The sequence below is a fragment of the Parambassis ranga genome, chromosome 3, assembly GCF_900634625.1.
Source record: "Parambassis ranga chromosome 3, fParRan2.1, whole genome shotgun sequence".
In the NCBI taxonomy this organism is placed as follows: Eukaryota; Metazoa; Chordata; class Actinopteri; family Ambassidae; genus Parambassis; species Parambassis ranga.
Window position 1 is genome coordinate 18,713,059 of NC_041024.1, and position 26,355 is coordinate 18,739,413.

Below are 26,355 nucleotides of genomic sequence, written 5' to 3' on the forward strand. Positions count from 1 at the left end.
CTGTAACAGGTACAATGCACTTAGATTTGTTCTTTTTTTTTGTTAAAACAAGGCAACTTTTAAAATTGAGAATAAATAAACCCTCTGCAATGACACTGTACCTGTCGATATATCCAGTTTGTATATATATATATATATATATATATATATATATATATATATATATATATATATATATATATATATATATATATATATTCATAAACTTGTATAAAATATTTTAAACCCCCCCCATATGTACTTAAAAAAACAAAAGTTAGGATTTGTGTTCGACGCAGCATTTTGGCCGGACCGACAAAAACGTGACTGTCTGCATGCAGTGGTTCCCATGGAAACGCGGCTGTGATTCTTCCAGTTAATTGGGTGCACCTTTCCTGCTCCTTGGCTCTGGCTTAAAATAATATGAATAGTGTTCACCTCAGCTTCTCGTGCTTGAAGCTATTCACAGCATCAGCCTCATTGATTGGCGGGACTCTTTGACACCACCCCCTGGGTTTGGAGGCTCGTCCTGTGGGAACATCACCTTATCGGGCGTGTAGTCGTTCCTCTTTAGATCTGAACATCAAGAAGGAAGAGAAAAAAGCAACATGAGGTTAAAAAATGTTTGAGTGTGTATCTTACTTTACAAACACACAAAATTAAATTCAACTTCCACAGTGATTAAAAATACATATATTTTAGTACTCTATATATATACTCTCTATATATATGTATGGAGAGAGAGAGAGAGAGAGAGAGAGAAATGTCTTCTGTATGTCGTCCTGGGTGCTACAAATGTTATTCCCAATATAACCTTCACCACGTCTGAAGTGATTTTTTTTGCTGCCCAAACAATATTGGAAAAACTGCTGTAGATTCTCACCAGGAAGTTTGAGTTTCCGACAGCAGGAGTTGCAGTGGTGTTTTGCTCGGAAGTTCCTAATAGCATCATCTCCGAGGTTGGCCGGTCCAAATATCATATCATAAGATCTGCAGGTGTCAGAGGGTCATTAAAGGCAAAGCCATATACTGTAATGAGTCACAAGTCCGAAAATAAAGGTGATTGACCTGCATGGAAAATTAAGACTTACCCCTTTTCACCACTCTTTATGACTGATGGATCAGTCAGAATTTCCCCAACACCTACAGAGACACACACACACACTTACCGTAATTATAAAAGACATTAAACTGAATATATATATATATATATATATATATATATATATATATATATATATATATATATATATATATATATATATATATGATTTCCCAGCTCTATCCATGTGCTGAATGTGAGGCTGTGTGGGCATTACATACACACAAGGACACTTACAGATCAGTAATCTGAGGTGTTGGTTTTACTTTTATGTGGGTGCTGAGAGCTTAGGTTTTACCCTGCAGGTCAAGAACTAGCAGCTCCCCACGGGTGTACTCGTAGGTCCAGTGGCTGAAGGCTAGCATGGTTTCCTCCAGGAGGTTGGTGGGGACAATCTCATCTCCGTTGTTGTTGTTGAACTTCCTGAACTCGCCGGTGATGCACTCTTCTATAGCAAACCACTGTCCGGCAGAGTGGCAGTACAGCAAGAACACCTCCAGAAACCTAAGCACACAGCTGGAATTATGATCCGTTTTTCTGACTTTTTTCTGAGCCCTTGCAGCACCTGGTCAGTGGCTGCTGCTTCACATCATAATTTGAAAGCAGCAAGACCTCATGCACCTTAACAAATACTGCTCCTACTAAATGGAAGGTGTAAAAGAGATTTCTGCGAGACTGCTTTTGCATACCTTGGTGAATAAGGAATGGTCTTCGGTCTGATTTGGTTGAAGGCAAATGTTAGCTTCTGAGCAGCTCGTTGTTGTTGAATTTCCTTGAGTGACAATAGAAAACCCCAGTTAAAAAACTGATAATAACTCTACACACACACACACACACACACACACACACACACACAAACACACACACACACACACACACACACACACACACACACACACACACACACACACACACACACACACACACACACACACACACACACACACACACACACACACACACACACACACACACACACACACACACACACACACACACACACACACACACACACACACACACACACACACACACACACACACACACACACACACACACACACACACACACACCACACACACACACACACACACACACACACACACACACAAAAAGATGATTTTGTATTTTAAAATCTTTGTGGTAGCACTGAACAATTACTGGATGGTTCACACACCCTGAGACAAAGGTGCAGCACAGTGTCCTCTTTGTAGATGCTCTGCCATGTTTCAACCACCTCTGGAAGGAAAGACTTGACGATATACAGGTGTCCTGGTTTCAGGATGTCATACTCCGACCAAGTACAGAGCACCTTGAGGGCCCGCCTGAGTCCTCCACCCATCTCCTCTTTGCTGAGAAACTCTATTTTGGCACAGAGGCCCCGTTGGGCCCAGGAAGACATGCTGTTGTTGATAGTGTTTGGTGAGCTCTCCTCCAGACGGTACACAGTCACAGGCTCCCCTAAAGGACATGGAACAGCTGTAAAATCCATACTCAAGTCCCCCAGGATCGTGCTTCTGATATCCAGGACTAATAAATAGTCACATTTTAATGGTTTGATCAACTCTTTGTTATTTATCTGGTCTGCTCACATTGTTACTTTAAATGTTCTTCTGAATAAGCCCATTGTTACGACTCCTACATCAGCCTGTTAGGTGTCCATACCTCTTTACAAAGCTACAGAAACATTTTATGTTACTGCTCTATGTATTATCCTTAAATTTTCAAAATGCATGTAAAACTGAAATACTTAAAAACATCTAGGTAATTTCAAATCACAGGTATGATGTGTGACACTGTAGCTAATGGCATGTTTTAAAAAAGAATAACACCACTTGATCACGAAAAGTAGTTGTGCTCAAAGTTACAATCAGAGTAACAGTATCTCCAATCACAGCAACCAGCTGAACACGTTGACAATCATTCCACTACTGAATTATAATAATTCAAATCAGCAGTCCCTTTTCATCAAGGCCATGTAAACATGTTTACATACCTTCATACTTCGTCATTCTCTAACCACTTATCATCATGTTTAACATGATCATTCTTACCTCTAGGGGGCACGGGGGTGAAGGGAATACTCTGGGACAGCCTCATCAAGTTGTTGCGCTCAACAGCTACAAGAGGAAAAGTGCAGATAAATAGATACACACACATACAGCAACACATCTGGTTCCATTTAGATTGGTGTAAACAGATCTTTAACATTTAATGATGATAAAATCATATATGAAAACATGACAAAACTGTGTACTGACTGAAAGCTCTGTCTTACCTGAGTACTGGTAGCTTTCCATGGGCTTGAATGGTGAGCCAATAGCTACAGAGAAAAAAACACTGGTTCATCTTTCTGCAAAGCTTTTCATATTCTTATATAGTTCATTATAATTCTTATCAAATTGTTAACTTAAGCTATAAGTTACAGTATAAATAATATAATAAGTTAAGGAATAATCACAGAACTCATGCGGCCACAGGTATCTAACAAAATTGTTAGATACCTGTGGTGTTGTACCACCATCCACCAGTAGATGTCTCTGTACTACTACTGAACAACAGTTACAGTACAGCCGCTGACCACAAATTAAAAAACAGTGTAAAGCAGGATCACTGAGCAAATGTAAATGCATTTATTGGACGTCCATAATTTTAATAAATAGAAAAAGCTGCATGTATTTATTGTTACAGAGAACAAAGCCTCACCTCTGTGACATTAAATACATAGGCAGATTATTATAGATTATTATTAGACAGATTAATCTTTTTGTCTCTTATCAGGAATAAGCAGATGTTTATGAATGTGTGTGCTATTTAGTTGGTCAGGGAGACTCACAGTCCTTTCTGGGTCCAAGGTGGGAATGACGTGGCATGTAGAGAGACACTCCAACTGCAACCACAGAAGAAAGTAAAGGTTTCATGCAGTAACAATCATGACGTCTTACACAGCAGACATTTTCTCCTTGCTATTGCAATGTCTGCACTGAAAGTAAAATAGTTGTCATGTTTTCTAAACCACACCAGATCACTCATCAACTTCTATACTTCTAGTACTCTATAATCTCCACCAGGAACCATACTGCTCTCTGGTACGCTGACACCTTACACAACAAAACAACTAAATGATGTAAAAGCAGTATATTCAGAGGATGATACAGGTGTGAAGCCTTCAGTAATTACATGCATACAATGCACACAACAGCTGCAAAGAAAGCTGTGGACGATGTAAGACTGAAGCTTATTTTGAACACCCATTGGATATGCTGAACCAGACACAAAAGTTTAACTACAAATCTTACCACTCAGTGTGCCTTCTGCTGGAGCCCGCCTAACAGACAAGAAAAAAATATGCAACACATGATCAGAGAAGTTTGTACCACAGTGTGGCTGAAATTGGACACAAAGTGGTTTAACTTTGATTTGTTAATAGAGTCTGTAAGAAGTAAGGCTGTGTGTAGAAATCTTGGTAAGTCACTTACAGGCTGCTGGCTTGGGCAGATTTGACCTGAACTCTTTCCTGTTAAAGAAATAAAAATCTATTAACTAGTGACAGAAACTACAGAAAGTACAAATAAAGTACAAAGATGTCGTATGCTTTCCATTGCTTTGTACCCATGCACACATCTTACCAGTACTGTAGCTCTGGGGTCCTCGTGAGTGAGGATGTCTTCAGCAGACACTCTGCTCCTGTCCTTCTTTGTCAGAGCTACACAAAACAACAAGCAGCCTGTTACTCTAAACACTGACAAGATAAAATGATGTTAAAAACAGTTAATTATTTAATTGGCATACTTGAATCAGGATGAAGAAAAGCTGGTTTTCTGTCAAACTCTGTAAAGCCAGCATAGGAATTGACTGCTCTGATAAGACCATGACCTTCGGGATGAGCCTGAAACCAAAAGACATGATTGATTTGACACAGAGGAGCCGCTTTGATAAATATGTTGTATTTTATGTGTACCCCTATTCTTAGCATTTTATTGTTTTTACTGTACTAGTGTGTGTATTGTTATGTATTCTTCTGTGAAGTAGGCTGTGGCCTTGGAAATGTGCTATATAAATAAATGTGACATTGACATATGATATGATACTTTGAATTTGTCAATTAAAAATATTGATAGATGAGGCAAATACTGACTGTAAAGACAGGAATCAGATGACATTACATCTCCTCACAAAACAGCGCACACATACCTGTGACCTGGGCTGTGCGGCCAGGCTTTGCTGCTCTTTGGGTGTTGAGTGCTGGAGATCCAAACTATCTTTATGTCCTGAAAAAATTAAATATTGTATTATATTCTTTGTGAAACCGTGATCAATCACTGTAACCAACAACATATCTACATTATAATAAAGAAATAATCAGTTTAAACCATTGATTCCAACAGAAAGACAATCACTGATGACACATCATGTGTGAAAACCTCAGAGTCACCCAGAACCAGAAAATGAACTCAAAGAATGTCCAAACAGAGAAGACAGGGAAGGAGAAGGCACCCTTAAAGACATACTAGTGCTAGGATCCTGATCGGGAAATGGAGACACCCCAGCACCCTGCAGATGCAGCCCTCAACTGAAGCTCAGACTGAAACTCAAACCTTGCTTTGTGTTTTGTTCTCTTGCTGTGATCTCCTTGTCAAGACGGCCTTCTGACACCCTTTGACCCTCATAGTGGGGCGCTGCTGGTCCTGAAAAACACCACTGTCCTCTCCTTTTTCTGTACAGTCTGCTGGGTGCCACCGCAGGGGCATGAGTGCAACCTGGTCTGCCACTATTACCATGGGTGTCTTCCAGTGGTGATGCAGCTTTGGGAGTGATTGGGACTTCTATGCCTGTACTCTGTCTAATCAGAGATCTTGATATTCCTTCGTCATCACAGAACGCCTCGTTCACATACCCCCCCTCTCCCTCTCTCCCTCCTAACCCGTCTGTGTTCTCAGGCTTTACAGTGCAAGCAGGCAAGCTGACAGGCTGAGCAGGCTGAGTCTTGGAGATGACAACAACAGTAGGATACAAACACGCAGTGTTTTTATCCTTGCCATTCATCTGCTCAACATCACATTTAACTTCATTGTCAAACTTACCCACAAATGCCCCAAACTCTACAGAGGAGTTGTCAGGCTGGAGGGGCTGCTGGTAAAGCCCAGCAAGGGCGAGTTCAGGGTGGCTGGAGCCACTGGGCTGTGAAGGGGTGCTGCTGATGTGGAACTGAGCCCCAGGGGTGGAGGGCACGTTAGGCAGGCTGGATGGGGAGTCGGAAAGGCCCGGCTCATGTGGACGGGTCAGCTTACTTTGTGTGAAGGAGTGGCCTCGGAGACGCAGCTCTGGAGGGGAAATGGCCACAGCACTTTGGACAAAGGCACTGGAGCCGGCACTGCCTGAGGAGCCAGCCTCTGCAGCAACGTGTCCAAGCCCAAACAAGCCCGTCCTTTCTGGACTTAATGCTGGGCTCAGCGTGGGGTCCAGCCCCAGTTCTGTTCCAGGGCTGGGCCCGACTCTTCGGCGACTGTCCATCCCAGTCCCTCCTTCTACACCAATCCCAAAAAGAGAGTCTGCAATGTTGGCTCCTGCCTGGGGAAAAGAGGAGCCAAAGAAGGCCCCAACACTGCGTTTGCCTATTATGGACAATTTGGAGTGGGGGCCAGTGTCTGTTGCCACTGGGGTAATGCTGGGGACAACATTTTTCGACAGGCTGAGCTCCCGCGTGATCTGATTGTGGACCTTGCTGGCCTCTGACGCCCTCTGAGCAGTAAGGGTCTTCAGGGTGTCCACAGTAAGAGCTGAGAGGTCCTGCAGGTGGCCAATCTGAGAGTCCAGTGTGTGCAAGGACCGCTTTATAAAGTTCACCTTGTTTCCGACCTCCTTTAGCTGCAGACACATGGTCTCAACTCTGGAAATAAATAAAAATGTCATTTCAAGTAACCTGCTAATGTCAACAATGTTTGATCATTTCTGTTTATTGATTACTGTTTTTTCACTCAGAAAACATGGCATCACTTACCTTTCTGAGGTAAGACGTATGCGTTCTTCACTGCCTGAGTGAAACTGATCGTCCTTTTCATGAAAATACGTTTCCACACACTGCTCCTCAAAATCATGAAGCTTCTTTTGGTCTTCCTCTGTGAGAAACAGCTCTGAAAGACAGAACAAACAGCAACTTGTAGCAGGTGTGTTTCAACAGCACTAAGCTAATTAGTTTTGGGCACATCTGTTATTGTGTATTCATGAAAGAATGTGGACATACTTGGTCCGTAGGTATTCTTCTTCCTTTTTCTGCACATACAGAAGAGGGAGTATATATGGCACAGGAGGATGAAGGGGGGTGGGAGGACAGGCTTCTCGTGGTAGGCCATGATGAAGTGGTAGCGCTGGTACTTCCAAACAAGGTTAGAGATGGACTTCACTTGCATATAAACATTGCTGGATAATGACAAACAAAACACACCAAGAATTACATTAATTTAATACAGTTAATACATCAACTCTATATAGTTGAAGGATGTTTTGTAGAATGCAAAGCTGGACTCAAGCTGAAATGTTGTGCACTTACTTGAAGAAGGCTATGAGAAGGTTGACCATCAGTATATACTGTACAAAGAGGTAGACTGCTTGTAGGAAAGGGGTTAGCCACACTCCTGCTGCACACAGGGGCCTTACTGACTCTTCACTGTTATTGGCACACACTGTGAAAGGAAGAGATATATTAGTATCAGCAAGCACCTCAAAAGCTGACTGCGTTTAAGCTAAATTTATTCTACAAATTTCCTACATCCAAGCCTTGTTCTTCTGTGACTACATTTCTATGTAGCTTCAGCAGACTCAATCTATTTTAAAGCATGTTAAACCTTTCAGAATAATATGGGTTTAAAATGAACAATAGCTATAATACCCTCTTCAATGTATATGATGTGTAAGCCTTTTTTGTAAACAATAATAAAGAAGACACTGTTAAATTTCAGAAGGTTGTGAAACCTCATGTTACTAACTCAGGTTACAGAGCACAGCCAGGTGTTTTGTTCCACCTTAGCTTCAAATGCGCCCGACTCAAGTGATGACCACCTAATGGCTGCCTGTTATAACTTGAGTCGAGGCAGTCGATACTGTGGTGAATCAAAAAGCCCAGCGCTCCTCACAGAGACCCACGCTGGCTCCCTCTAAGTGAGAACCATGTTGGGTGAAAGAGGCTGTGAGAGGAAACTGTGATTAGGCCATTGTGGGTTTGATTTCCAGTACTTGTTTTGAGTGACAATCAGCTATCATGCTGTGGTGAGAAGCTCTGAATAAAACCATTCTTACCCTCATAATCTCCCCTACCATCCTTATCGTCCTTACCATCGATTTCATAGGCATATACTTCTCCATACATCATCCAGTATGGTTGAAAGACCACATCCTTGGCCAATGTCCAGCTGGGCTCTTCGTGTGGGTACAGAATGGCTTTCCTTGGTACGCCATAGCTCAGCAGGACAATGGCCATTATAACCACAATATAAAACATGTTGGCCACCTGAAACAAACATCACACAGACTAATGGTTACATCACAACTAAAAATTATATCTGACCTCTACAGCACATTTCTCTTCATGTATGTCAACTGGGGATCCCATGTCAGCAAACTTATTGTGAAAGGACATCATTTTTATAACATACAAGAAATGATGAGACAAACTAATGGTCTTCAATTTATTGTTTGGTCTAGTTTTGCCTGTTATAAAGCAAATATTATTTTCTATTGACACAAAAGCCTAATACCAGTAGTGAAATCCCCAGGGCAGACTGCTGTGATGTTAAAGGTGTGCATCTATGAAGATGAACAGGGATAACATTCTAATTTAATCTTGCCACGCTGCTGAAAACTGATGACAGATACTAAAGACTAATACCATTGTGACAGTAGGTATTTGGCATTATAATTTATGTATAGGCTTCATCTTGTCCAAATGTCAAAAAAAATCCATCTACCAGCCCCATTAAGTTCATCTTTTACGGAAACACACTGAAAGCACACATAAATCGACACCTTGTGATTTTGATGCTTTAGTTTCAGTTGTATAGGCAAACATGACAGTATGTGTAAAAACTGTTTAGAAGTGCTGGTAAAAGTATTTGTTTTGGCTTTGGAAAAAGCTAGGCTAACTATTTTAGCTTTGCTAATTAGCTACGCTACAGTTTCTATTCATATACATTTTACTATACTTTTATAATAGTAAATAAATAAAATCAACCATTTTTTCCGAGATTAACTTTCACTTGGTATTGTGACTGTATTTTGAGCTCATTATATACTTAAAGGTAGGGTAGGAGATTTCATTCTGATGCACTTTTTGTTAAATTAGTGCAACTTCTCTTTACAATCTGATAGCAACCAATTAGTTCGGCAGTTTCACATTAAAACGAAGAATATCAATCATCTGTGGAAGCTATAAAACGCTAAAACATCAGCCAATCCTCCGGGATGACCCTGCGCGGAGTATTGGCTGGTTGTCACTCTCTTCCTACTCGCGCACCAGAGAGGTACGTGCATGATGGCCAAAGTCACAGACCGCAGATCGCCTTCAGATAAAGCGCGTCCATGTGATTGGGAGGCGTGGCTTCGGGGTGAACTCCGAGAGAAAGGGGCGTGTGTTTATTTTCAAAATCTGGCTGACTCTCACTGAGTTTTCAAAATCTCCTACCCTACCTTTAATAAAATACACAGTACACTATACATGGTGGACTGGTGTAGCTCGCTGCTCAGAACAATACAGTGTGGTACAATACCTGGTAACTGCATGAAGATGATTAATGCTGTTTAAACATAAATGTTCAAAGTCATTAAATTTAAACATTTATATTATGCAAAATATCCAAATAAAGTTGGTAAAAAGGAAGGCAATGTTGTCTTTCAAACATTTTAGCACATGAAGAAAAACGTGGATCAAAAATAGTGTATTTTACACTTTTTACTGTGAAGCAGTAAATAATTCTGTGCTTCAACTTCAGATTTGAGCAGACAGGCAGAGCGAAAGCATTCTGTCCTAGCATGTTTAGGACTCGAAGCCAGATACAACATGCCTGATGTGTGTTACCTCCAACACACAATACCTGCTAAGCTAACTAGCGTGCAAGCAAAGTTTGGTTTTCATTTGAAATACACCCTGCATGCCTCAGGCTGAAAATTCCTAGAAAGACACTCCAACTGCATACTTGGTAAAACAGATATTATCTATACAAGTCTGCAAACAAAATGCATGTAATGCAGGCCCTGAGAGGTAGCAGTTCCTCTAATACACTAATGCCAGCTGTGACTGCTTGTTAGGACTCACCATTTTAGCAATCATCATGACGTATGGACCAGCTTGTTGGTTAACAGCCAGGATGTCCAGGAGTCGCACATACCAGAAGATGATATTGAGACAATAAACTGTCCTCCCAGGGACAAAGGCATCACCTCCAGCCAACCTCAATCCGAAGCCAATAAAGAAGGTGACAATGGCCAGAAAGTCGGACAAATTGAAATAGTCGCTGAACCACACCTTAATTTTCTGGCTTATTTTGCCTGCTTCAGACATAAACATCTGAAAAACACACATGGAATAGAAGTCATACATGAGAAGACAGGAGATGAGTCAACAGTATCTAATAAACCTCATTGTTTTAACAGGACTACTCAAGCACTCAAATAATACTTTCCACACTTCTTTTGCACAAACCTCTCGAATCTTTTCAATGGCAGAGGTGAAGATGTAGAGGATGACTACCCACTCTTGAGGAGAAGGCCATTGAGGCATTTTCACCAGCACAACATATGTGTACAACATCAAGAAGCCCAGGTAGAAGAGCTAAAAACAGAAGAGAGATGACAATTAGACTCCTTTTGTTGTCCCATTTTTCCCTGTAAGTAAACTCTCCCTATGAATAACAATAATGTTTCTCTACCTACATAAGGAGAAGACAGGTAATACACCCGATAATAACTGGCCTGGGCTGACAGAGCGCTTTTAAATTCAGAAAGTTCCACAAAGGGGCTTCCTTTCAGCAGAGGTTCAATGAGGGGCCTTAACCTCATCACAGTACTCTGAGGCATCTGTCCTCAGAGCTCAACTGGCAGTAAGGACTGTGTGAGAAAGACATTTCATCCAAGGAGGCAGTGTGTTTTTAATAAAACATTTAATTTAGTTACTATGCTTATAGCATTGTGAATCTGGCTGCAAATAGTTATGAGCCATAAGACAACAGGCTTTTTACATCTCTTTTTTGTAAAATATCATGTGCTGTATGTGTCATAAAATCTTTACTATGCTGTCCTCTACTGGCTAAAAACAAATGTATCACTGTACCTTTATAACTCATGTGTTTTACTTCGCACCATAGATGTTTCAAAATAACCAATGTTAGTATTTACATAGCTCAAAGCACGCTGCCTCTTAACATCATAGAATCATCTGCACTTCTGTAGGTTATTTTTCCTGGAAAGCAGGTCAACCTTATGGCAGACCGTGGGAAAGTCCAGTTCTTTGTTGCTTGCTGCAGTTTCGAAAATTGCTGAACCTTGACCTGTGAAGCGTGAACTGCTGGAAAAATCACCCTGTCTCCCATGGATGATGTAAGGGAAGTCACTGATGCGTTAAAATCAGGGTGGAAGTAGGTACAGCAGATGTAGATAAGGTGGGCCGTATTAGGGAGACTAGTAGGTTCAGAGATGGTATCAGTACCCCTCAGACTTAAATAACCTGAGAAACAACACTGCCTTAACAAATAAAAGCCATGATGGTGACTACCAAAGCTCTTGATAACTGGCCTCATGCACATGTATATAAATAAACATAAGCGCAAGTGATACAAGATACATGTGAATGTGACCGTGTTTAGGTGCATTTAAAGTGTTTAATTAGGCTTAAACCTCGTTTCCCTGGTCATAGTGGTAGTGGTGGTTCCTACCATTAATCCTGCAAGTACTTCCCATTCACCCTTCCAAGCCAACCAGGAGTGCTTATGCTGATCACAGGCCTTTCAAATGTGAACACAGTCAGCATAGTTTATTGGAAAATAGGCAGGATGCTGTGGTTGCTGGACAGTGTGAGCTAGCCAGGTGCTACAAAGTATATAGACGGGACTGTATGGGGCAAGATGCATGTTGGGAAAGGACAGCCTCACTCATTTCTGATTGATAATATAACTTGTAGCCTCTCATGTCTGAATGATGTCTACTCAATTGCACTGGTGTATCTCAGCCCTAATTGGAGGGAAGTTGTCCCAAGTATAAGCATCCTTTCTTTAAAGCAATATTTTTGCAGAGTTCTACACAAACAAACCACCGGAAAGTTAATAGTTTGATGTATATAATGACAAATATATGCGTTTCCTTTGGTAATCTCCTTACCGTGTTGGACCAGAACTTGACAATGGGGGCATGGTAGAAGGCATAGATTTTCCTGGTTAATGGCAGCTTTCTGGAGCGAACATGCATCTCCATGTCATTTTTCACCTCTACGTGGTCATGGGATCTGGCCTCCTTAAAAACATCCTGCAGAGAGATTGAAGAGACCCAACTTGGAAAAGCGCAGGTTGTAATGTGGCAGAGAAAGTGACTGAAACTAAAGAAATAAAAACATTACTATTCCAGCCTATCATTATATTAGGGGGGCTGGATACAGTGCGCAACACATGCACTGTATCTGATGGTGTTTGTTTACACCAGGTAGGTATAGAGGTATAGACCCGTTTCGCTCACCGTTGCTCTTGACATGGTAGTTAGATAGACTGAACTCCATTGGCTACGCTAAGCTAACTGTGGTGACACCAGAACTCCACCCCTGTGACTGTAAACCTAGAGAACACACTGTAATCCATTGGGAAGATGGATCCTGTTCATTTATCCTTTAATTCTCCAGAAACCAAGTGCAACAGTTTATAAATTAGTTGGACAGCCAGATGACAGACAATGACAACAGATACACAGTGAGTAAAGCTTACCATTTGGATGTCTTCGGCTATGTTTTGGAAGTTATGCTCGCTGTCCTCCATAGTCATCTGGTGGTCATCCTGACTCTGGGGGATGTGAGCCATCTCAGCCTTGGATTTGTACTCCAAGAGGAGGATGGCAGGTGGTACCAAGATACTGAGAATCACCTTTAGATGCATACACACTATTTGTCAAGAAAGCAGCACTCATACAGTCAAGCACATTATATTATTATAGCATATATAAAATTCTAAGACTCAGGAAAAACATGTTCTTATATTAAGGTATTCCCCAAAAACAAGTGTTGAAACCAAAAATAAAATCTAGGTGGAGCATGAACCTTGTACCAGGAGTTCTTGCGCATGTTCAGCCGCCCCATCCACATATCTGACAGCAGCATCTGGGTGCAGGTGTGAGCCACAAAGGGACGCAAGTGGGAGGAGACAGCCAATTTCAAACAGGTGGAGTTGCTCCAGTTCTTGAGCTCATAGGTGAGAAGTTTCATGGCCATGGTCTCATCCTGCCTGAATGACTGCTCTAGCAGGTCCACTGCCAACGTCCCAAACTCACTGATGCATATCAAGACAAACAGTTTATACCATTACTTTTATTAAACAAAAGAGTTTTAGAAATGTCCGATATGTTACAAAAGCCACAAAAAACCTTACTTGGAGTACTCTTTGAGCTCCTCAGAGGTGTCATCCACCACATCACTCTTCTTGGCCTCATAGCTCATAGATCGGCAGAGTTTACAGGCCACCAGTGCCTTAGCCATGTTCTCCTCTCCATGCTGCCAGAAAAAGAGCGACATCTTCTGTCTCTTCATCAGTACAGCCCACACCAGGAGCTCATTGAAAGGGTAGGGAAAACGCCGTGTCTCTGGATCGTCTATGTCCACAATCTCTTCCTTGCTTCTTTTTTTGTTCTGATCAGTGGCAGACTCCAGCTGAAGATAGAGGGAACAAGGAGACAGAATTACTTTTCCATTTATTTTCTGAATGCAGAGACTGATTTTACAGGCCTAAAAGAGGCCTCATTCTTTTAATGGAGTAGCAGTCTACCTTTGGTTTGTATGGCTGTGCAGTCTTGATGAAGTGATTGTGCCTTGTTTTCTCCTTCTTGTCTGCCTGCATACTAAAAGACTCGTGATTTTTCCTTAAATGAGAACCAGGACCTGCTGTTTGACGCCCAGACCTCTGGAAAACATGAAAACATGAAAACAGATTTATTACATCCAAAAAAGATGATTTCAGTAAAAACTGCATTTGTTTCCACTCACCCTACTGTTGCCATGGAGATTGTTGTAAATGATTCGGAAGCGCTTTCTGGTGTAGTTGCACCTGTAAGTACCGCCCATCAGGAATTCAATAACCAGGCCCACATCAATTAAAGTGATTTTATAGTTTGGAGGCAGATGACTCTGCAAAAATGAGCGACAAAAAGCAATTAAAAAAAACATCCGGAATCACACAGTGATGTTGCAAACCAATACGACCGGGACTATCTACCTGTTTTACATCTCTAACCAAGTGAAGGAGTGTTGGGTTGTTGGGAGGGTGTTTCTGAAATATAAGATATAACATTAGTATGCTCAAAAACACGCACTTTCGATTAACACTTGTTCAGTGGCATGTTTCAAATTGTTACCATGTTGTAGAGTTCCTCCAGGCGATTGATTGTCAGGAAACGGTGCATGCTCACACCATTTTCTATGAGCAACTTGACAAAGTCAACCCTGTCCATCACAAGTGCATCCAGCATTGCTTGCTCTAAGGAGCTTACCTATAAACGCAAAGATACAAATACTATTATTAAGCCTATTTTAGGGGCTTTTTAAGGACCAAAAATATGACAAAAAAACATACAAAATTCTGAAAATATTATCCATCTTCTCATTTACAAAAGAACCAGAAGTCTTATAGTTTTAAAATAAACAGACACTGAGGACTGCTTATGAAGACAACTGTAGCTAGGTTCATATTACAGTCAAGACAAGCAGTTCATGGCAGCCTTCCCAAGCACGGTCCCCAGGCTCCTCAGACTACAAATTGTGGTTAGAGATTCTAGGGTTGTTCGGGGTGTGTCCAAAGGTTTTTAGCTGATGCTAAGCTAAGCAAACATCCATGGGAGCTGTGGCTAATGCACACACACAGACAAACAAACATGCGGACGTACCAGGAGCTGCTGTCCATACACAAACACATGATTCTTGGCGATGTCTACGCGGTCCCAGGCCAAAGTTAGGACCAGCTGATCGAAGGCAGAGGCATTTGTTCCTAAAATACACAGGTACAATTATGTATAAACACACACATATTAATTTTTGGGCAAGTAAAGCCTTATTAACTGCGTATTTTCTGGTAGCCAGCTAGCAGGATTAGAGGGGGTTAGCAGAGCAGGGCCATGGCAGTAATACAGTCAATTACACACTAATACAGCAGCAGAGCAGATTAGACTACAAAGTAAATCCCTGCTCAGTCTACTGGTCTCTTCCACAGTAATCTGCCTAACTGTCCTCTGAGAGCCATCTCAATCCCAGGATGATTATCACAGTACACAGAATTAATTGGCAAGAGAATCTGATTGATAATTCATAGCTGTGTATGTGGCCCATCTGATTGCTTTTACTGTTAAAGCAAAAAAATAAGATGTATTCTATAATTTATTCAGCTCGCCCAGTGATGGAATTTTCCTTCTGATTTAATATATAACCCACTAAATTAATTGCATCTTAATGGAAAATGGAAAGATTCCTAAGCAGACCCCAATATTTTCTAAAAGGCTTGGGGCCTTTTGTTCCCAAGGGTCCAATCGAGGGTGAGTTACTGATCCACCATAGTGACTGCACCTTAAGCCGGTCATACACTGTGTGGTTTTGGGGATGTTTTTGTTTAACACCAACTCACAAAGTATGAGTAAAATGCACGCAATGTCAAGTTGAAACTCACAATTTACGTGCTCACACAAATATTTGCTCGAGGAGGCATTTCACCCACAGGCTGTGAGTTTTTCTTAACTGGTTTCTCCAGATGACTGATCAGTTATAGTTGCTTACAAATGCCTGGCTTTTGTCAAAATGAAACGGAATGAAGCTGAACCTGCACCTACCCACATCTAGTTCAACACCTATCTTTCAGGTGAAAAAATGTGCTCCATACCTAAACTAATGAATGCCTTTTTAAATAAACTAGTAAAGCCATTTCCCCCTCTTCTTTTACATGTTAAAAAACACACTACAGCATAATGAGAATATAGTCCAAATACGTTTAACTTTTATCAGAGGGAAGGATAAGACTGTGAGACATGGAGCTCAGCGACTGTGTTGGAATACTGAGTCCATGTGAAAGCAGGCAACATGATATCCTCAGAAGCAAAAAGAAAAGGGCACACAGGGGGAACTGTGTTCTCAAAGCATATCTATATCACAGTGAAAACATTACAAAGTCTTAAAACTTAACCTCCAAATGCCAATAGTGGCAGCATATGAAAAGACTGAATCAACTTCACATGAAAAAACAGAGAGAAACATAAGATTCAGAGAAAGAGTCATCCACTAGCCTTGGAGTAAGGCCCTCAGAATGGCAACATCAATGTCCTGGTGTTCTTCAGAGCTGATGTGAAACACAGTGATCTGAAACAAAAGGCACTTTTTAAATCATCAGTTTTTACATAAGCGTTATCAAGCGTTAACATCCTTAGAGCACCAACTTGTACTAATATGTGGGGTAGGTGTGGTGTAAATGTAAAAAGGAGTAAAGCTTCTCTAAAAACAGCAGGTGTATCGTAGGTAGTTTTTGTATAGAATTTATTGGAGTTCTAACCAGGTTACGAAACACATCAGCAGAAGTTTACCAGTTCTTTGCTCTTCATACACTCCATCAGAGTTTGAAAGAGATGGATGGCATCGCTTTGGCTGAAGTTGAAAGTTTTCTTGATGGTTGCAATGATGTCTGTTTCCACTCCATCTGGAAGACCACTGTAAAATATTAAATAACACATATATAATAGACACACTGAATTTCATTTCATACATATACATACACATATTTAAATACATATTTGTACAACCAGCTTTCAAAAGGGCAATCCTATACCCACAGCTCTCGACCTGTGTTTTCTGTAATTGGCTGTTACAAATCCTGACCTTTGAGTCTGAACGTCCTCACAGCTGGGTTGGAAAATTCTTATTTGACACAATCAATAGAGCTCATATTCACTTTTTATTTAGTTAAATAAGTCTGCATGTTAGTCAATGCTGCCCTTAAACAGAAGAAGCATAATAATAAGGTTAAACAGAGGATACTAAAAAGCTTAGCTGGTTGAAGTTCTGTAGCACTTCAGAGACTGAAAACAAAGAACTACCATCTAACGGTTGTGTCATAAAACAAACAGTTTCTTCTCATTTTATCAACTATTTTTTTTAGCACATATCCTTTTTTTGGTCACACTTAAAAACCTTGACATTGCTCAGTTTGGTATTTTTCTCTGTAGGTTCCTCATCTTTACTGGCATCTCATCAGTAAGATTTTGTGTGATTTACTGCAAGTCAGTTTTATCATCTGTATATATTCATCCTACCCTCCCTCCTCAGTCTGCTTGTGGACGTAGGCCAGTATGTCAGCAGCACGGCCAGTCCCCTCACACACCACTACTGGCACAGGAGGGCTCTCCTGGAGGTACTCCAGCACTGTCAGGATGACATTTGGACCCCCCTCAAAAATAAGGGCCACAACAGGAACACCCTGACCAATTCCTATGATACAAGAGACAAAAAGGTTTCATGTTATATAACACAGTCCAGCTACAATCTCATTCAATACAGCTCCACCCAAGTGAGTTTGTGAGAGATGCGGAAGACAATTCCCATTTCACTCTTATCACCAACTTTAAGCAAGTAAAGGCAAACTAATCATTAGACAAGCCAATATGACCTGTACCTGCCAAACTATATAATATATAATGATACTGTGTATAATATGTCTAAATTAACCTGTTATATGTTAATTACTAATCAAACATTACACAGCAGGTTAGGATTTTAAGCTGGCATTAGTGTCAAGTCAGTGATCCAGCTATTACTGTAAACGCAACACACATAAAGACTAATCAATTGTGAGCTCAATTTTTTACTTTACATTAATGTGGAGGGACAGTGTTAACAGCACAACCTAATATCATCAAGATCATCTATGTGTAACATATTTAGCCATCTAGGTCAGAATGTTGACAGCTGCTAATGGATTATTTCCTGGAAAGTTAATGCCTGTGCCCGAGTCAACCTGCACAATATTAACACGAGGCAGTTTGTTAGTTTTTCCAAGAACAAAAAGTCTCTTTTTAACAAGTCCTAACCTGTCCAGTAGCATTCTAGAGCTAGTATAAAATGCAGAAAGCACTAGACAGGATTTAACCCAAGAAATCACTGTTTTATTGCCGTTTTCCTTACGTGCATGTATTCTTTGGAGGTTGATGTGTTTCTCCAGGTCTCGCCGCAGTTTAACCTCTGCACCGTACTTTCCCACTGTCCCATCATCCACCAGGAGGAAATGGGAATGCAGATTGTTGAGAACGTTTAGTTTGCTGAGAGGATTTAGCAGCGTTTGATATGGAGCAATAATCTGCAAAAGGGAGGCCATGAAGACAAGAAGAACATAAGAACTGATATCATGACTGCAATGTGATTGGAAACTAAAAGAAGTGTATCTTACATCTCTTCCAATGAGATCATTCCTGTTTTCAATGACTCCCCAGGGTGCAATCCCAATAGTGCAAATTTTCTTGGATGATCTTGAACAGTGTTCTTTGAGAGCATCTCCAACATGCTTTGCCACACCTTTGGGAAGATTGCATTAAACAAATAAATCAGCTTTTATTCATTCCTACTTATAAAATGAAAAAAATGCAATTAAACAAACTGATGCCCTAACTTAAACTTCTACAACTATCTATAACTATCATTGCATTACTGCTGGTCAAAGAAAGAGTTATGATGATATGACAGTAGATAATGAAAACACCCTAGAGCATTTATGACCAAAATGTCATCCACAGGGCGACTTCACAACAAGTGCATTAGCCCTCCCAAGGTGTATGTGAGCAACAATTCTCAGCTAATAGATCTCATGGATTCAGCAGTAATTTGTGAGCCAGGGGACCATCCCAACTGGCCAGGGTGCCAGAGAGGCATTAACAGTAATCACTGGTCTGGGTAATTGACCCCGTGAGTAATGATTTAAACACTATGATCAGACCGCACCGTCTTAACGCCATGCTGTGGCTGCAGACACACCTCAGCCACGACTCGCAGTCAAATGACATGCTTAGAGGCCAATATTACAGCTTCTGCTACATCAGCGCATCATCTTTGTTTGTGCAGGTTTTTGTGTAATCTAGGTGTTTTTTATGAAAACTGTTCAATTAATAATTTTAAGAGGTCATCTGGCTGCCACATTGTTCAGCTATGTCAATATATTATATTATATTTCTGCTATAGTCATTTAATTACACTTGTAACGTGTCACAGATACAAAGCAATAAAAACTAGTTTCATGTCCAACCTCTGGACAATGACACCACTAGCAACAGCCAGCATACAGATGTGCCACATCTACATGGATAAAAGGCACTTAAAAAATATTATTGTGGAGAACAGCCTTTTAAAGTCTTTGCCTGAAATCAAATCTAAATTACACACAAAACCCCACACAATTAGTACAGAAACACTTCATGGGACATGGAGAAAAGATCACTGATCTCTGGGTACATGCCTGTGTTGACCCCTCCGGTGAGAATCCAGGCTCCAGTGGTGACTGCAGCTTTGATGAGACCTTTGCCCACAACCTGCTTGATGCGAGGGTGCAGGTCAAAGTTCTGAACTCCTCCATGGACAGAGATGAGGATCTTAGGAAGCTCCATATGCCATTCCTTCAGCATTAGCCGCAGGACGCTCTCTGGCCGCGAGTCGTAGGACAGACGCGCATACTGCACACATTTGAACAGACACACAAAAACATCAAGAAGAGAGGATTAAAAGAAACTGGCAACTGAACCTAACAATACTTGATGATTTTCCTTAAACAATTACAGATTAGAACAGAACCGAATTGGCTCTTCTACCTTGGCCCTGTAGGAGTGGGACCCTCTTTGGAAGTTGATGACACCATAGGCATCAGTGGGGCTTGCCTCTGTGTGTTTTTCCACTGACCACTCTTCCAGCTCAGGCATGGACAGGTTGGGGTTTTCACCCAACTTCACATCTGAGTACTTCGTAGCCAAACTGGCTGTGAAGCCAACATGCTGCCGCACCAGCCGTCCGCAGCAGCACCTTAGAGATTACCAGAATCATTAAAAGTTATTGCTTATTAAGCTAAATTTTACTAAACAAAGCAAGGCACATGGCATTAAGAACAGACTGAAAATCAATAATAGCTTTAACAAGCACATGGGGGTACGAGGAATTTAAAGTAGAAACAACAATCGTCGAGCCACACCTTTTGGATATTGCTTATTTCCTTCAGCAAACAATAACGAAAACTCTTTCAACTATCTATTTGGCTATTACTTTCATATGCCATAACCGTTTTTAAGGTCACATTTAGGATGTCAGACAAAAAAAAACAACTGAAACTCAACTTAGGGGAGTTAATGCAAGCAATCCACATTAATTATAATCTGCTTGTTGCTGTTGATAAAACCAACTGGAAAAAAGATGGAGATAAAATTCTACCTAAACCATTTTTGTAAATAATGAATCTAAGAATCTAAGTTTTTTGTTTTCACATCTCTTTTAATTACTTTAGGGAGTGCATCCTGACAGACAAAACATGGATGTTAATTGTTTCCTGACAGTGTTTGTTTAGCGGAATTGCAATCAGAAAGAATTTGTCTCGGGGCTTTTTCTGGGGTAAGGTAACCTGTCAGGAAGAAATCTTTCTGGCTAATCCTGTCACACAACTTAGAAGTCCTAACCTGTCAGAATCCTGTAAAATCACTGAAATACATTACGAAAACGTGTTCTTACCGGACTAGCTGCTGGCAAATCTGGCATCCTGGAAGGCATCTGGAAAGAATTAGCAATATTCATTTATTAAATGTTAATAGAAATTCAAATCAAGTCTCACGTGCATTTAATGGTTAAAAAGATAGATACAGAACTAATGCACGGGCTGATCTCTTGGAGGGAGAAGAAAACTTCTTGCAGATCGAATTTTGAGGACATAAAGGAAGGTTATCTGTCAACTGGGCACGCAGCCCGGTTAGATTGGCCTTTACCCAAGAGAAGTTATGAAACCTGCCAAGGGGACTCTCACTTTGATCAGAGTCACATGTAGGCCTTTGGCCTAATGTTAAACGAACCCATGTTCACTAACACCTCTGAATCATCTACAAGCAGCAGCCCGTACAGCAGGCAGTGGAAAGAACCAGTGGCAAATAATTGATGAAAAAGAAAACAAAGGAAAGAGAATAACCCAGTATCATTGTGAATTTACAAGAAGAAAGAAATATCCAACTTCTTGAAAATGTTACTAAAAACAGCACTGGCATACACACAAATGAGTACTAGTTAGGAAAAGCAGTGTGCTACTTAAAAGGTCTATACGTGATACGAATGAAATATGTATTTCTCTGTAGTGAAAGTTCAAACTGAAGGCTGTGCTTAAGTAAACTTTCTGAACTTCTCATACAGCCAGTGTACATTGTAAATAAGTACATACCTACATACAATTTTAACACTGCATTGTAAGATTCCAGTGAGTCTGAGAAAGTAACCCCTAATACATTTGATACATTTCACTCACACAGAAATATTTAAAATATTATAAATAAAGTATTATATGAACTACCCAAAATACTGAAACTTAACTGACTTAACTGGTTTATCACTGGCCTTCCCTGCTACTTAAATATGTAATTATGGTGACAGACGTGAACATTAAAACAGACTCATTTACCCTTTGGAGAGTAGTGGTTTAGAGTTTGGGCTTACACACACCATGTAATTACCCTGTTTCCATGGCTATCACCAAAAACACACTAGAGGTAATTAAGCACATACCTGTGGGGGTCCTTTGACACTGGAAGTATGTACACACATTCCCTCTTGGTGAAAGTGCTTTCTATCCAGGGTTTCTGGGACTGTGGAAAAAAGAGATACAGCAGTTGAACAGTGGATAGAAGCTGACGCTCCTCATGTTTGTGTTTATGGGTTCAATATGTCTGCTTTTATTGGTTTCAAGGAAAACCATTCTGTGAGGAGGATGAAAACAATATTCTATTGCGTAATGTTGGCACATACAATGCTGACATTTTCCACAGGACTTTCTGCAGGTTCAGGCAAGAAAAGAAAAATCATAGTTAGCGCAACATCTTCTCTAAACAACGGACCAAACATCCCAAAACATATATGTAAATATATGAAAATATAAAAGGGATCAGAAATTACAAATATATTAAAAAACATGACAATTACCATTACGGCTGGATAGAATTATCTATTGAAGCTGTAAAGTACAATGAAACAATCTCTTTCTTTTCTTTTTTTTTTTTAAAGGATTTACGTTCCAGGAATTTCCAATAAATGCCTCATGCCTTATTGTTCCTCCCAGCTCAGAGGAGCTGAGGGGTGATTAGCACCATTAATCCTTCGCAGCACAGCGAGAGAAACCTACTTTACATCTGCTTTACACCAAAACATTTCAACAATTCCTGAAACTCAGTATTAGACCACGTTTCATTTGTGGAATAGATAACCGCACATGAACGTCATTTCAACATGTTTCATATGAACAAAGTAGAAACAGAGTTAGCCGAGTGAAAAACATTAGGTTCAAAAAGCTTTTTGGTCTCCAGACAGTGTCATCATCTACTACAATGGTCACACTGAAACATCTTAAAATGCAGCTCATCCCACCGCTTGACCAGTGACACCAAGCCACTGAGTATGTACCTGGATGTCCTCCTCTTCATCTCTGTGTTTAAGGGCTTTGTACAGGAACATACCAAGGCTCGTTCATGCATCTCCTGGACAAACCACAGTCACCACAGCCTCCCCTGAGCACTGGATCATCAGCAACAACCCATTACTTGGTCCAAGAAGATCTGCATGCAATGTCAATGTAGGCTTCAAAGTCTACAGCATTATGGCTACCATACAAATCCAGCCCGAGTTAAACGCTGAATGATCAGTGAGAGGTGGCAGCCTCCGAACTCCATCCACTGTTAATCTGTAAGAAGCCACTCAGGGGGCAGATGAATGTGTCTGAGACAAACTAGATATTATACTTTGGCTGGGGAGAAAGAGACGAAGGAGGCGGGGGTGTGGGAGAGGATTAGTGGATGGGCAGAGGCCTCAATGATATATACCTAGTTGTCTAATGACAACACACCACCAACTGTGATTCATGCAGTACACACAGAACCTCTCCAAACAACACAGGCCTCACACTTACTCTCCAAGAGGCCTCCTTTTTTCCCCCCATACTCATTATGGTACTTAAAGGCATGTAGCATTGAAAATGTTGATAAAGACTGCAACAAACCGCTGTTTTCAATAGACTGAGCATGGTGAAGCAAAGCCTACTAAACGTCAATTACTAAAGGGGTATTTCTGTCTTTACTGGACAGTCAGCAGATGAGTCAGGACAGTAAACCGGTGAGTAAGAAAGATGGAGAGCTGTTTATACAACTTAGGTCTCCCAGAAAATGTTCATATCTTTGCATGGTTTATAGTAAAGCTTTGTATAAAACTTAATAAATAAATAACAATAAATTTTATTTAAAAAAATGCTTTTCGAACTGAAAGTTAGAATCTTCTTTATGAACATCCTTTATTGTTATTTAGTTTACTGTGGGAATTATCATCTCTTTCTATATGGATATATTTTGCATTTTGTGAGCCACACAAACAGACCTTTAATTATGAAACTAAAACTGCGATAGTTAAGTTTGCTGAAAATAAACATTGGTGTTGAAAACAAACATTTGTACAGGAGAAAAAAAACAGTGAAACTGAAAACCAGTCACAATGTAAAAACAGACATTGTGAAAACAAATTCAAAGAACACTGACATGACGAAAAAAAAAGGAAAATATAATGCAAACAAAGCACTGAAATAGATTTTATAAAGATTATAAGATAATGTAGGATCATAGGTTTTCAATGTTTTTTTACTGCCATTGCTTATCTAGTTTAAAATGTTTTAATTCAAAAGGTTTTTTCTTCAGTACAATTTTGTTTTTGATGCTAATGATGTTAATTTTCAGAAACAAACTTTACTGTCACCCCATACATTGACCAAAACCACTTAAGCAGTGCAGCTGGTTGCTAATAATATCTATCTTCTGTGCAAGCAAGACCAAAATAGTTCAACATCTTTAAAGCTTTAAAACATCTCACAAATATATTTGAAAAGGGAGAACTAAGTTTCTGTACTGCATTCAGACAAACCTACAAGCCTTTTTGTTTTTTGTGGTGTTATGGAGACTGTATTAAATGCTCTGACTACACCTGTCCAGGGTGTACCCTGCCTCTCACCCATAGATAGCTGGGATAGGCTCCAGCCCCCTATGACCCTGGCACTGCAGGACAAAGCAGGTTTGAATAATGGATGGATGGATGGATGGATGTTCTGACTACAATAATAGAGTAAGCTGGTGTTGTAAAACCTTCGTAATATGACTGCCTTGTTTACATTATTGCAAGCTAATCATAGCTGCAGTTGATAATGTAATAAATAGTAGGTTTGATGGCAATCAGCCAATTAGGGAGCATTTATACAGTAGCTTGCTTCTTTAACCCTGATTAGTAGCTGTGTGTTCCACACTACCACCATGCCTCATTGCATAAGCAAAGCATTCACACACAGTTCCATGTGTAAAAATAAGTATAGTTTTATTAATAATAAATGTTTCCATATTTAAAATTGGCCTAGCTAAAATCCCTTTGATGCTATTATGTGCACTCTGTATCACCCTCTGAATTTGTGACATAATCAGCATCTGACATCTAATTCACTGTTTAGCGTTTCACACCCTGCTAAACCAGTGACAGATGAAAGACACACCCGCTGAATTTCGGAAAGTCTCTGTGGAAGAATCCCTTTCAAAATGCCTCTATCTTTTTGATCCAACAAAGTGTTAATGAGGCAGATAAAGCAGGATTGTGTTCTGCTAACCTGTATCCATGGTACCTGAGAATGTCAGGCAACAAAAGACTTGAGCTTTAGAGCACCCTGCCAAAAACACACATACACTCTCCCACTTCCTCGCTCCCTCCCTCTTCCTCTCCGAGTACAAAGTTTTATGATTACTCTGTTCCTGTAGAAAATGTATCCCAGCACCTTTTCTGTCCCTCTCAGTGTGACATTAGTTTATGGCCAATTGTGTATCTGTAGGAGTCAACATGTTTATATGCACATACTACATGTTAATACACATACAAAAAAACACACCAAGTCACAAACTTTGTTAAGTCAGAAACCTTGCCAACTGAGCTTTTCCACCACCACCTCCTTTTTCTCAACAGTGTAATGAGGCTGGATGGTCGACCCATCATTCCTCTGGCCCTGTCTGACGTAATACAAGCCCAGATAACATCTCGACTATCCATTAGAAAAAAAACGGAACAAAAAGGGTCAGTGGTTTCGACTGACCAGCAACCAAACAGAAGAATGGTTCTCAGCAGAGACAACAAAATCTTTTCTGCCATTTTATTTTTGACCCCAAATGTGATAATGGCTAAAGCAGTATGAGCTAGAAACCAGTGGAATAAAAGTACATTTTTGACATTTACTTACAAAACTAGAACTTCAACAGAATTATAACTGCAACATTTGTATATGGCTATAAGCATGCAGCCAGAACTGGGACATTCTCCATGGTACAGTGAGCTAAAGCTCCTGTCATGAGATTTTCCATGCCATAACCTCAGATCTTCACTACTGTTTTCTTTGAATTGACAAACAACAGAGTTTGATGATTAGCTCATCAGTGAGCAGATTGATGTATTACATAATGTCAAATGTAATCATATAATCTGGCAAGTCTCAATCAGAAAGTAAGACCTGACTTTGATAAAATGTCTCTTTTTTTAAGTGTCACAACTCAACAGGACTGTCAGTCATCTTTATTCAGTCCCAGTTGTGTTAAAAATATGATTGGGTTTTGAGAGGCAAAGCAGAATGACTTTTAAACTGCCTTAATTAAAAGTAAATATATCACACACTGTGAAAAAAAAGACCTTATCAATTTGTAATTCTTGCAACATCTCTGTTGTGCTGCGATCCAGGCCTATAAAAGAATGGTAAATGGAGGGAATGAGTTCATTATAA

General features: G+C 40.3%; 1 protein-coding gene across 4 annotated transcripts in view; it reads right to left on the reverse strand.

Annotated features, from left to right (window-relative positions):
- Positions 1-206: 206 nt before the first annotated feature.
- Positions 207-26,355, reverse strand: part of trpm7 (transient receptor potential cation channel, subfamily M, member 7) — a 28,785-nt gene continuing 2,636 nt past the window's right edge. Inside the window, exons 2-40 of one of the 4 annotated variants that reach the window (XM_028402848.1) lie at positions 22,083-22,162; positions 21,048-21,086; positions 20,144-20,351; positions 19,795-20,008; positions 18,736-18,860; positions 18,474-18,645; positions 17,606-17,780; positions 16,880-17,003; positions 16,586-16,658; positions 15,203-15,303; positions 14,675-14,809; positions 14,536-14,589; positions 14,307-14,447; positions 14,089-14,223; positions 13,696-13,973; positions 13,368-13,596; positions 13,039-13,194; positions 12,446-12,589; positions 10,776-10,904; positions 10,389-10,640; positions 8,414-8,588; positions 7,632-7,764; positions 7,326-7,501; positions 7,083-7,215; positions 6,166-6,971; positions 5,276-5,352; positions 4,874-4,970; positions 4,711-4,787; positions 4,561-4,598; positions 4,381-4,409; positions 3,918-3,971; positions 3,360-3,404; positions 3,136-3,201; positions 2,259-2,542; positions 1,771-1,853; positions 1,380-1,585; positions 1,071-1,122; positions 863-969; positions 207-555 (exon numbers count right to left, since the gene is read on the reverse strand). In XM_028402848.1, the coding sequence (XP_028258649.1) occupies positions 443-555; positions 863-969; positions 1,071-1,122; positions 1,380-1,585; positions 1,771-1,853; positions 2,259-2,542; positions 3,136-3,201; positions 3,360-3,404; positions 3,918-3,971; positions 4,381-4,409; positions 4,561-4,598; positions 4,711-4,787; positions 4,874-4,970; positions 5,276-5,352; positions 6,166-6,971; positions 7,083-7,215; positions 7,326-7,501; positions 7,632-7,764; positions 8,414-8,588; positions 10,389-10,640; positions 10,776-10,904; positions 12,446-12,589; positions 13,039-13,194; positions 13,368-13,596; positions 13,696-13,973; positions 14,089-14,223; positions 14,307-14,447; positions 14,536-14,589; positions 14,675-14,809; positions 15,203-15,303; positions 16,586-16,658; positions 16,880-17,003; positions 17,606-17,780; positions 18,474-18,645; positions 18,736-18,860; positions 19,795-20,008; positions 20,144-20,351; positions 21,048-21,086; positions 22,083-22,162 (5,715 nt within the window). In that variant the 3' untranslated portion in view covers positions 207-442. Of the gene's footprint in view, positions 556-862; positions 970-1,070; positions 1,123-1,379; positions 1,586-1,770; positions 1,854-2,258; positions 2,543-3,135; positions 3,202-3,359; positions 3,405-3,917; positions 3,972-4,380; positions 4,410-4,560; positions 4,599-4,710; positions 4,788-4,873; positions 4,971-5,275; positions 5,353-5,679; positions 6,972-7,082; positions 7,216-7,325; positions 7,502-7,631; positions 7,765-8,377; positions 8,589-10,388; positions 10,641-10,775; positions 10,905-12,445; positions 12,590-13,038; positions 13,195-13,367; positions 13,597-13,695; positions 13,974-14,088; positions 14,224-14,306; positions 14,448-14,535; positions 14,590-14,674; positions 14,810-15,202; positions 15,304-16,585; positions 16,659-16,879; positions 17,004-17,605; positions 17,781-18,473; positions 18,646-18,735; positions 18,861-19,794; positions 20,009-20,143; positions 20,352-21,047; positions 21,087-22,082; positions 22,163-26,355 lie in introns of those variants that run through there. The other 3 variants (XM_028402846.1, XM_028402847.1, XM_028402849.1) reach the window with 3 other exon arrangements.